Source organism: Haliotis cracherodii, unplaced genomic scaffold (genome assembly GCF_022045235.1).
Source record: "Haliotis cracherodii isolate W230 unplaced genomic scaffold, xgHalCrac1.p SCAF_3, whole genome shotgun sequence".
Taxonomy (NCBI): Eukaryota; Metazoa; Mollusca; class Gastropoda; order Lepetellida; family Haliotidae; genus Haliotis; species Haliotis cracherodii.
The window spans coordinates 4,154,974-4,167,806 of NW_027266286.1; the positions used below are offsets into that span (position 1 = coordinate 4,154,974).

At 40.2% G+C, this 12,833-nt stretch overlaps 1 protein-coding gene across 7 annotated transcripts in view; it reads right to left on the reverse strand.

Moving 5' to 3' along the window:
* Positions 1-562: 562 nt before the first annotated feature.
* LOC139475854 (protein still life, isoform SIF type 1-like) overlaps positions 563-12,833 on the reverse strand; it is a 289,628-nt gene continuing 277,357 nt past the window's right edge. For 6 of the 7 annotated variants that reach the window (XM_071259059.1, XM_071259062.1, XM_071259061.1 and 3 more), the window contains 3 exons: positions 8,863-9,036; positions 6,851-7,053; positions 4,794-5,681 (listed from right to left, as the gene is read on the reverse strand). In XM_071259059.1, coding sequence (XP_071115160.1) covers positions 4,985-5,681; positions 6,851-7,053; positions 8,863-9,036 — 1,074 coding nt within the window. In that variant the 3' untranslated portion in view covers positions 4,794-4,984. Of the gene's footprint in view, positions 5,682-6,850; positions 7,054-8,862; positions 9,037-12,833 lie in introns of all 7 variants that reach the window. The other variant, XM_071259064.1, reaches the window with a different exon arrangement.

Here is a 12,833-nt window from a genome sequence, read left to right on the forward strand (position 1 = left end):
TAAATACGCTGGACCCATTCCTAGCATAGCTGCATTTCGGAAGAGTCGTTACCATCTTAATCGCTTAATCGGTAAGTTCGCTCAGAATTTCTGTTGCGCATGGGAGTAATTTGATTGGGCGGCTATTAATAGCTGTCGTGGAGAATTGGTCGAGAGTATTTATCATAATAAACTGGATTATTTGGGATACCGGCAGATTATAACAAGTATTTCGTTAATCTAGTGGCACACAAGATTTTATCACTCCCTTGGAGCCTGACATTTCGTATGAGACATTTTCATTGATTGTAATTCAACAGTCCGCTGCGATATTTCTATATGTTCCCTTATATTGTTCAGTATATTCTCGATTCCAGACTGAATGTCTGCCACAACCTGGATAAACCGTACCCTGTGAAATCTGGACAGTAAAACGCAAGTGGAGAACAGCATGAATAATGATGTACTGATGTCGATGATTTCATGTTTCTTGCATGGGGTGTAGAAACAGGTGATGACGTCATCCCGTCGTGTCGTGGTGATGACATCATCACTCAGAGACAATATGAGGATGCAGTTAGAAGTCACTTGTCCCGAGACAACCTACATTGGTGGTAGGAAACCAGTCCGTGCTTTACTCCTGACTCAATTCCTAGGCCAGCTTAACAAGGCTGACCTGTGTTTGACTTCCATAACAAATTCCCATTATTTCAATGAAAATGTGAAGAGTGTACAGAAGAAAATTGCATTCTTATTTTTGTTAAATATGGTACATGAAAGTGAAACAATAAAATCGTCTAACCTACTGTTTTGATTACCAAAAAGTGAATGAATAAGATGTTTTAATTAGCATGGACAATTATTGGCAACAGACGTGCATCATTGAAGATATCAACGGTTTCCTGCAACCTAAGGGGATACAACTCAAGACAGAAGAGGTAGAACCTGGGCCTCCTAGTCAGGAGAGTTATCACATGATATGTGGACAGTGCATGGCGCGATCACAGATGCTAGCTACCATACAACTAATTCAAACATTACAGAACGATAATAGTAGTTTCAGAAAAGTGAAAACAGTTTGCATGAAAGTATTATTTGTTTGTTGACCAGGGTAGTCATGACATCCATAGCATTTTAGAATAGTGTTACTGTTAGGATTAAATTGCATGAAATACATTAAATAACACACACAAAACACATGAATTTTAAATTTTTAAATGCAGAATCAATGTAAAATTTACATAATGGTCGACATTTCATGACTCCAACAGAAATAAAAATTGTCAATAGAAGAATACATCACTGGTGTAAACTTGAAATGCTAAAACATTAACACCAGCGGCAGCTTCGAATAAAGCTCAAAACAGAGCTACATTTGTATCAAGATCTGGCAGCAGTCATAATAAGGAGAGAATTTAATGAATAATTCTTAGATCAATAACTCCATGCAATAATGTGCCAAGCTGGTAAAACTCCACCATCTATTTCAGGAGTTAGATTTTGGCTGGACTAACGAGTCTATGCATAGTCCAATCAAAATCGCGTAACGAAATCGAAATCCGGTTTGTAAACTATCGTGCAAATTTTGGTCAATTGCAGGATTTGCAAGGGATGCGTGCACCGCCAACTCGGAGTCAACAGATATTTTCCAAATCTTTTCATGTTTTTAATCAAGGTGCTCACGTGATTTGGTGCACTTTTCGATGACAGATCCGTTTTATCACAAGATAGATCTTTATTATTGATCAGATCGTATTGATTGAGCGCCGCCATTTTGTTTGAAGCAAATGCAAGTGATACAATAGGTGGAATCTGATTGGTCAATAGGAGAGGCATAGTAGGGACACAACTCGTAATAGCCACTGGTGGCGCTACGATTGAGCCCAGAAGTTCCAGTCCAGTTCGGCAAGGGTGAAAACTGGACTTTAAAAGTCAGTTACTCCCTTACCTCTAGAAGATGCATTCATGACTGTTTGGAGAATACCCTTATGACAGTAGCTTTTCCAATCCAAAATAATCTTATAAAGCCAAACCAATTTTAGTCCCATTTTGGGTTTTATACATAATGAAGCCAGGCATAAAAGGGTTGTTTAACACCACAGTCAGAAATGTCCCACGGATATGATGGTGGCCAAAGAAATACTGACTGAAGTCAGTTGCAAACAACGAAAGGCAAAAGTAATGACATCAGATTCATGACGTTATCTTCACAATAACTGTTGACGATATGAAAAATAACAAGTTTTAAGTCAAATTAAAACTACAACATAAGGATATTGATCAACATGCCTTCTGTCTAACAGCTGATCTATAAATTATTATCAGGATCAATTTACTGAACATATTGGTCTGAATTTATTTTCATAATGCTTAAGGATGTATATATATATACGTACAATTTTCCAGTGTTAATGCCTAATGCTTTTTGTTTGTTCTTCATCACATAACTTAAAGCATTGAAAATAATCTTGTCAAAATATGCCTCACATAAATTAGCATTATACATAAAATAGCAGAGCAACCTGAATTTTAGAGGGTTTTGTCAGATGTGACCTTGACATTGTCATCACCTCGAATGTTCTGCATGGAAACCAGCTGCCAGCTATCTCCACCTTCATGATTGCTTTGATGAGAATAGAAATATTGAATCCTAGACCACGTGAAAGGTGATGGGTATGCAACAGGTGTAGATACTGATGAAGTATGACAATGATAAACTCTTAATTGATAAACAAGTGTGATTTGATCTCCATTGTCTGAAATCATATCTCATACAACATCTATCAAACTACAACATAATTAGTGTAAAATGCAGAAGTTCAATAATCATAAACATGGTGGACAGAAAGGACATGGAAGTAGGTTAAATCTAGTATCATAATAACAAATCTCATTTCACAAACATGACTATCTGGTTTAAGCCAATGAAAGCTACTCTAACATCAGCTCTGGCTTAACCATCCAATCAGTGGCTGTGTTACAGAATGTACATATGGTTATGTTACAGTGAATATATACATGCTTGCGATTGGTTGATATATTTGGCCCCTTGAACTATTCTCAACTACAAGTTACAATAAATAAAACATATGACTGAGAACATATTGCACACCCCTTGGCCTTCTAGTCCAACAACACTACATAAAACATGCTGAGGTCAGCAGTCTGTTCTCATACAGAAGGTAAAACTGATGGCTTGACTAGATGAAGTGCTCACAGTGCTGTATCTGGTGAAATACTTGTACAGGCAATTACGACTGTTCTCAATAGCACTACATTAAATCTCTTAAAACTTCAGAATTTTAAAAACTGCAAAGTCTTCATACCGAAAAGATGCAGGAGTACATCGCTGCATCCCAATGCATGAACATAAATGACATCAACAAACTTCTTGTAATATAGATTTCTTAACCAGACATCTTATTCAACAGTAAAACAAGTTGTCCTTTTTCCAAAATGATTTTGATAATGCCAAAAAATAGGATCTAATTAAATGTTTGCATCTCAATATGACAAAGAAACTTCATATTTTGACCAATAACCTTTAAGATTTAAACTATGTATATCGATATCTTATCGTATCTTTTGATACTTTAAAAAGTTTAATATATGTTTAAAATGAGTCATTTGAAAGTTCAACGAATGTAATGAACATAACACTTTCACAAACAAATTCCTTGCTGCAACATATTTCACATTATTCAACAGAACTATTTTTCACTACAATTACTTCACAAAAACACAATGGCAATGAGTGATCAGTTAAAATCTAATGTAAACTATCAGCATCAAAATAATCAGCAGGTTATCCTGATGTGTATGTCAACAATGTATGTAGAAACGATTGTACCTGTGACAACCATTGTCTATGACAGGTGTAACGGACACAGATCAAGGGAGAGCGCCATCTGGTGGTAAGTGTACATAGCTACCTGATACACCTACTATAAAGCATGCACAGTGATCAAGTCACATGATCTAGTCACATGATCTGGTCACATGATCTAGTCACATGATGAGGTCACATGATCTAGACACATGATGTGGTCACATGATGAAAGTCCTGACCTGGTAACAAAATGTAATTATCAAGAAGCATGCACCCAAGTCTAAAGACCAGATAGAAATCTAAGAAAATCTAGATTCTAACCAAAACTTGAGAAACTCATTTTCACTTGAGATATGTGAAAGGTAATAATCTTGTGGAGGGTATATGTGGTTATTTTACAATGCGGTGCCTGTGTGCTAATACATTCACTGTACAGGGAGTACAGATTTAACTGTACAGCAATTCGGAGAGGTACACTGTACACTTGGAACAGCAATAGAGAACAGTTGTGATATATTACAATCTGTATATATTTCTGTACAGTCAGACATCGATAGAACATTCATTATCCGTTACAAACTGTCACTATCTGGCCAGCAGAGTGGAATAACAGGGATAATGACACATCTGGGATGATATAACATTTATAACCTAATAAATGCATTGTCCATCTTAGCACTGACTGAAGGAGATAACATTTTTCAATCATGTTTATAGTCACATCTCCATCAGTCTTACTCCTAGCCGTGGGTACACCCTCTGAGCATCAAGCATTTACCATGCATCCCAAAGGGACACATTGTTTCTCAAATCTCAAATGCTTCGAATCATCCTCCAAGGCACACACTGCCCGAACATCACCATTTTTCCCTCTCATCACCTCTAGAAGCTGTCCCCTGGAGCCATCCTCCCACATCCTGGGAGTGCCCGCCTCACAACCTTATACCACATGCTTTGCAAACCAAGCCCCACAACCATCAGAGATATGTTATTATCTCACCCGGCGGGCTAGAGCCTGTCGCCCCCTGTTCAGAAGAGGGGGCGAGCTCTGCCTCGCTTATCTGCTCACATCTCTCATCTGAAACGGTAAGCAAATCGTCAGCAATTCGTCCACCAGCAGGCCGTCTGCCACCAGTGGCGGCCATTTTACCTTTGTATTCCTACCTACATCTAGAACTAACATTCTGTATCTTTATATGGCTGGACTCCATACGGTGCTGCAAACACCACAGTCTTTTGATCTCTACGCTTAGGCGAATCACTGCTTGTGTTATTACGCTTGGGTGAGTTGCTAGCATCACTGATGGCACTATTTCTTGAAGTATTGTCATCTTGAGATATGCCTGGGCGTTTGGGGCTCTGATTTTGAGGACTCTGTGTGCCCTGCCTACTTTCAGACCGAGGCTTCCACACCGGTGACCCAATAGAATTAACAGAGCCTGAGGAATAGTTCAGGGGATTCGCGCTGGCATACAGCAACTTAGCCGACCCACTCTGACTAGAACTACTTAGATTAGAGTTGGAAGAAGTGGGACTCTTATTTTGAGCTATCTGCGGCTCAGATACAGTAGTGTAAGCAGCGTTGTCATCCATACTCGCTTGATTTATATCGCCTATAGTTTTGCTGCGTATTCTGAAAGCTGCTTCATATTCTAGTGCACTAATTTTTTCGTCAAAATCCATGGAGTGTCTTTCAGGATCCTGACCTCTTTTTTTGTTCAACAACGGAAGCGGGTCAAGTTTTTCGGCAGAACATGGGCTCAGACTGCGTGGTTTGAGCTGGGCTGGCTTGGTGGGCACTGTCATACTCCGGACACTTTCTCGTATTGTCTGCCTTATCACCTTCATGAAGTCAGACTTGGCCTCAGACGTACTGAAAACAGACAATGTTTGTCCAAATTAAAACTATGTATTAATGCATATCTGATGAATCTTTCAAGTATTTTGAAGATGTTATTGGGTGAGTATGGTTTAACCAGCTCTTTGCAATATTTCAGCAATATCATAGTGGAGAGGCACCAAAAATAGGCTTCACACATTGTGGAGAACCGAACCCGGGTCTTCAGTGTCAAGGTCCAATGCTTCAACCACTTCCCTACCCAATGTCCCTAATGGTACACAATTATGCTGCCAGAAAGTTTCCAGACTGACAGGGTCGGGATAACAGGGTCGGGATAACAAGGTCAGGATAACAGGATCGGGATAACATGGTCGAGATAACAAGGTCGGGATAATACGGTCAGGAAAACAGGGTCGGGATAACAGGGTCGGGATGACAAGGTCGGGATAACAAGGTCTGGATAACAAAGTTGGGATAACAAGGTCGGAATAACAGGGTCAGGATAACAGAGATGGGATAACAAGGTCGGGATAACAGGGTCTGGATAACAAGGTCAGGATGACAAGGTCGGGATGACAGGGTCGGGATAACAAGGTCAGATAACAGGGTCGGGATAACAGGGTCGGGATAACAGGGTGGGGATGACAGGGTCGGGATAACAGGGTCAGGATAACAAGGTCGGGATAACAGGATCGGGATAACATGGTCGGGATGACAAGGTCGGGATGACAGGGTCGGCATAACAAGGTCGGGATAACAGGGTCAGGACAACAAGGTCGGGATAACAGGGTCAGGATGACAGGGTCAACAAGGTTTAACTGTTTATACCTCTCTTTTCATTCAGTAATACAAGCTGTTAGTCTATTCTATGTGAAGGGGCACAGTTGGCCCAGTCGTCTAAGGTGCCTCATTTCGCTGTGCAGAGTTGCATCCCTTGGGCATGCTAGAAACCAATAATTGTAGGTTTGAATCCTGGTTCGCCCCGATTATGTTTCCAGGTTTGTCGGCATATTCATGGGTTTCAACCACCCCCATCCCCCCACCCCCAGGGTCCAATCCCACTCCACCACCCCCCTTGAAAACCAAACGTAGTATGTTGTAGGCTTTAAAATTGACTGCAAGAGGATTTTGATATATGGACCTCTCCCTTTTAAAAATACTGGATCTGCCCTTGGATTTTTCCAAGCGTCATGACAACACACCTGTTGCAGAACTGGTACAGCCTCTCTGGTCGTCCCTCGGAGTCAGACCTGGAGTGGATGAGGTCCCACCAGTAGTGGCGGTCGATGTCGCTGACCTTCCCAACACGCACCTGCACTTCCTGTGTGGGGATGAGTGTGCGGAAGCGCTCCAGCATGTCCATCTGATGATGATGCTCCAGAAGTGACATCTTGGGAGGGAGGGACTGAAGAAGACGGTTAACATTTTGTAAGTTTTTATTTTACCACTGGTCATTTTGTCAAAACAAATATCAGTAAAAAAAGACATGAATCTGGTCTGCAACATTTAACAGAAGCACACAAGAACAGTGTTATCACTATCCCCTGCCATGGGGTACACTAGAATTTTGTTTGTTCATATACATGTAGTAGTAAGTATAAACAATAAAAAACAGAGTCCTATAAAGCCTTAAAGAAGAGATAGGCACTTGGGCCGCTTTATGTCATCAGAAATAATGATAAAATGTGAAATTAATACACACAAAAGGCTGGATAAAATAACTTTTTTAACTGGATAAGTATCTTTTAGAAAAGCTGCGAACTTCAGTAGTTTCTGAGAAAACTTGTCCCTATTGCTGGCAATATGCACCAAGTAAAATAACATGGATCAAGGGCCGTACCACTGTAAAAATAATAATTTACAGGACCAGTTTTCAAACTCAGCCTTGACAAGCATGCAAACTTTCATTCATGCAACGTCAGTAGTTTCTAAAGAAATCTTGTCTCCATTGCAAAAACTATGCACAATGTAACATAGCATGGATAAAGGCCATAACTCTGTAAAGACATTTTTACAGGACCAAGTTTTGACTTCTGTAAGCATGCAAACTTTCATTCATATCATTTTAGTAGTTTCTGTCCCTATTTCATGCAGGATGCACCAGGTTGAAAAGCACGGAGCAAGGGCCATAACTCTGTAAAAAAGCAGCAATTTTCGAAATCTTTTCAGATCATGACCAGTAACATCAGTGTGTAAAATTTACTTTCTCTGACTTGAGTAGTTTACAAGAAAATTTTTCCCCTTTGAGTATTGAACGGACAGACGGACATCGTTTCTATCCCCTGGAGCATGGAGTCACGACTGTCACAATCTATTTCCACAATGCATGAAACCGGTTTCAGTTTGACTGACCTGTCAGCTCAGTTGCATGTGTAATATGCAGTAAATCCGCTGTTTACGTAATTGCCTACCAGAAAGAGTAACAAGTATTGTATTGTAATCAGATGTATTGTCATCATGGACTTGACACTGAAGTATGTGACAAATGTTATATTTGGGATAACACTTTCTTAGTAAACTACAGATTCTCATACATTCATTCTTAGGTTGAGTTCTGTCTGGGATTCGAACCCACATTGCGGAGTGAGGCACCTAATCGCCAGCACACAAAGTCAGTGATCTAACCCACTCAGCCACCGAGACTTCCACAAAAAATGAAAGTCAAACAAATGGTAGTCTAGATCACATACTTTGTGTACCCCTCTGACAAGTGTAAATTGGCAGGGCTCCCATGGCCGAATGCTATGAATACACAATGCCATTTAGAAAGTGGTCAAATGTAACAAAAGTGATATATGGGATAACTCTGTCTTAGTAAATTATGTAAGTTCTGAAGTGCCGCCATGATTCAAGGGTTTCATAATACCAGACTTCAAGACTACGCACATCTGCAAAGGAACTGATTTGGTGCATAGTGAAAATAGATTTGCCTAGGAAACATATCAGAACATCAAAAATATTTGTGTGGAAACAATAATATGTGAACATCATTCATCGTTATTGTCTTCAATGCTGCCGAGTTGTTGTTGTTCTACCCTGTGACCTTGGTGCAGGAAGTTGACATGGCTTTGTTCTACATAGTTCTACATGACACTTGTATCATTTTCTGGAGCACGACTCTGAGCGTGTCCTGCGTAGGCATTGATTTATAGATACAAATTTTATATAGTTCATTCAAGACAGATTTATTTTCGACATGGGAGACAACTCTTACCCTTGTCTTCCTCCTCTTGAGTCTCTCCCTGCACAGGAACACAACGCCAGTCCGGAACACAAAGACGGTGTTCTCGAAGTCTGATGCCTTCTTTGTCTTGCCAAGATAGTCGGTCATGTTGCACCACTCCACCATCCCATACATCTGCAGCTCGCCAACACTCAGGTCCACCACCTGGGGCACAAACAGCTCATATAGTAGGGCACATACAGCTCATATAGTAGGGCACAAACAGCTCATATAGTAGGGCACAAACAGCTCGATATAGTAGGGCACAAACAGCTCGATATAGTAGGGCACAAACAGCTCATATAGTAGGGCACAAACATCTCGATATAGTAGGGCACAAACAGCTCGACATAGTAGGGCACAAACAGCTCGAGTGTTGATATATTTGATGTCAAAAGACACGAGGGTGAGATTTTATTTATCATCCAACATCATTCTTCCAACTTTTTCAATTTGGAGACAGTAATTAGCAGTGTCTTCAGTGTAAAAAGTACTGCTAACAGCTTCAGTAGCAGAGCCATTAGTGATGTCATTTGATTGTGATGTCATGGTAACCAGTGATGTCACAATGGTTTGCAAAGCATTGTGATGTAATTTCATTGTAGCGATATCTACAGTGTAGATATCGCTTGATCTAATCCAAGCGATATCTCCTGTGGGAGCAAGTTTTGGAGGATAAATAGTGGGGCACAAACAGCTCGATATAGTAGGGCACAAACAGCTCATATAGTAGGGCACAAACAGCTCCATATAGTAGGGCACAAACAGCTCATATAGTAGGGCACAAACAGCTCATATAGTAGGGCACAAACAGCTCCATATAGTAGGGCACAAACAGCTCATATAGTAGGGCACAAACAGCTCATATAGTAGGGCACAAACAGCTCCATATAGTAGGGCACGTATCCCTGTGTTATGGTTTTTCAGACCCTTAAGAAACATTCATAGTTTTCTCTCTTATCACGTGAACAACTGTTAAACATCTCATTCACTTATAAAAGACAACTATCTCTTAAAAACAAGCCATAATCTGATTATTTACAATGTCTGTGTGATGCCTACATACCCGTTATAGCACAAGTAATTGCGATAAACAAGGCTGTCCGAAAAAGTATGACGTCCGAACATGTATGATGCGACGATACACAGTAGGGCACGTTTCCCTTCAGCAATAATCTAGTTGTATCATGGTGGGTCCAATATGGACAGGAACATGGCAGAGATGGCAAATGTTGAAACACTTTGTTTAACCTCACCTCCTGATATTTCACAAAACAATAAAAAAAAGTAAGGAAAACAACAAATTAAAACTCTGGCCTCATGATGAAAATGTAATATGATACTATTCTTTGAACTTTTTTTCAGATGTTAACAGATTGGGATATTAACAGATGTCTCTTTGAAGATACGAAAAAGATATGAATTGCTACATGGTGTGATTGGGAGTATACATTGGCATGTATTGATATAGTTAGGTTCCATGCTAACAAAACAGGCAATAAAACTTCTGCCCATCAGTTCCAGATACTTGGGCTGGCTAATCGTTAACAAAATATCGATCAATTATCAATAAATATCAGAAAAATAATTTTGAGCAAATATAAAAAAAAGTCCGAAAGAAATCAATATACTTCATGCCACTGGTGAGTAGTGACACGTTTATGTATGGATAACTTTGTAGACATTTAAGTTATAACAAACACAGATGGTTTCCATCTTTGGCAATTGACATGATTCATTATAACAAGTCTGTTTTAGTAACTTTAAACATTATTTCATCACAATTGATTTCATATCGCTAATCACTAATATTTCTTCCCATCAACGATAATTCCAATTATTGATCTTTTTAGCCAGCCCTACCAGATGCAATGGGGTGACTTGAGTATGATGGTATATTTGAATAGCAAACATTCTTCACACATCGAAAAATTACACTGGCATGTATTGATATAGTTAGGCTCCATGCTATCGCAACAGGCAATATAACTTTTGTACCGGTACATCAGTTCACGATACAGAGGGGTTACGCGAGAACTACTTCAATCTCATTAAAGCAGATCTTTTCCTCCGATACAATCAAAGACATGATAACCCCACCATATAAGGTCGACCAGATGACGCCTGAACGAACACTCACCACCCAATCTACATGATGGAAGCATGGTTCTTCAGCCAATCAGTTGTCAGCTTTAAATAACAATTCGGCTTCTACCTTACCACTTCAATTTAAAGATTACTATTTCCAAAAAAACCTCATACAGGCCACAAAGATTCCTTTGATTGTATTCCATGTTGGGTGTAGATGCCATGTTGCTCAGAAAAGACAATGCATGAAATAACTACCATTAGAAAGGCACAGCCTTTATTATTTACATTCAGAACTGTCTGTATAAGTTTCTTCCCCGAGATACAGAAATTAGAAAGGATGCTTAGGATGCTTTCCTCGCACAATGAATAAAATAACTACCATTAGAAAGGCACAGCCAATATTATTTACATTCAGAACTGTCTGTATAAGTTTCTTCCCGAGATACAGAAATCAGATAGGCTGCTCTGAACACTTTCCTCACTCATACTGAGAATCTAAAGCCTCAACACTGATCAGCTGATTAGAAAGTCCAACTGATACAACCTCCTATGGAGTGCTTGTCCGATCTTCCATGAGAGAGCGATTGTATTGGAGTAAAAGATCTGCCTTTAATGAGATGGTGTACTACTAGCACATCACAATAGGCCACAACAAAACAACTTTCAGAGCAATACAGCAATGACATAATTCTCTCAAAGTAAGAAGAGCATTCTTTGTCAACATTAATCAACCATGTACAATGATCCCTATCTCTGATGTTTCAGTGATGTTTGTTCAATGATGCATTGAACCCTATTTCAGTTATACAGGGTGCCAACTGTGAGAGGAAAGCTGAAAGTGTTTACCCCCAGCCCCCAGCACCCAGCCCCCCCCCCCCCCCCCCCCCCCCCCGTTGATTCTTCACGCGCAGTATCACAATCAGGGCAAACATGGGACTATTCCATCTTCCTGAGGCAAGGGCGTTAACTGACTATGAAAGTTCCGAGGCTGCTTGGACTAGGCTGCAATTATTGAGTTATATTTTGGTTGGACTAACAGGTCTATGCAGTCCAATCAAACTCGCCTAACGAAATCAACATTCTGTTCGTAAACTGTTGTGAAGATTTCGGTCAACTGCAGGATTTGCAAAGCATGTGTACCGTCAACTTAGCGTCAACAGATGTTTTCCAAATCTTTTCATGCTTTTAATCAAGGTGCTTACGTGATTTGATGCACTTCGCAAAGTAAAGCTCATTTAATAATGATATAAATCTTGATTATCGAGGGACCATTTTCACTGGGGGAATCTGATTGGTCAATAGGAGGGACATAGGAGGGGCATAACTCATTATAACTACTGGTTGTGCTACAAGCGAACCCAGAAATTCCGGCTTAGTTCAGCAAGGGTGGAAACTAGACTTTCAGAGTCAGTTAACTCCCTCGCCTCAGGAAGATGGGACCCATCATGTGTGGATCTGGTTTGTTTGTTGTTTAACTTCGCACTCAACATATTCCAGCTTTATGACAGTAGTCTGTAAATAATCGAGTCCGGACCAGCCAATCCAGTGATTCACATCATGACCATCGATCTACGCAAGTGGGATGACATGCATCAACCAAGTCAGTGAGTCTGACCACCCGATCCATTTGGCACCTCTCACGACAAGCATAGTCGCTTTTTACAGCAAGCATGAGTTGCTGAAGACCTATTAGCAAAGGTTGATAGGAGCAGTTCTAACCGGAAATCCGGTTGTTGGTTGTTTGTTGTTTAACGCCGCACTCAGCAATATCCCAGCTATATGACGGCGGTCTGTAAATAATAGAGTCTGGACCAGACAATCCAGTGATTGATATCATGAGCATCAATCTACACAACTGGGATACGATGACA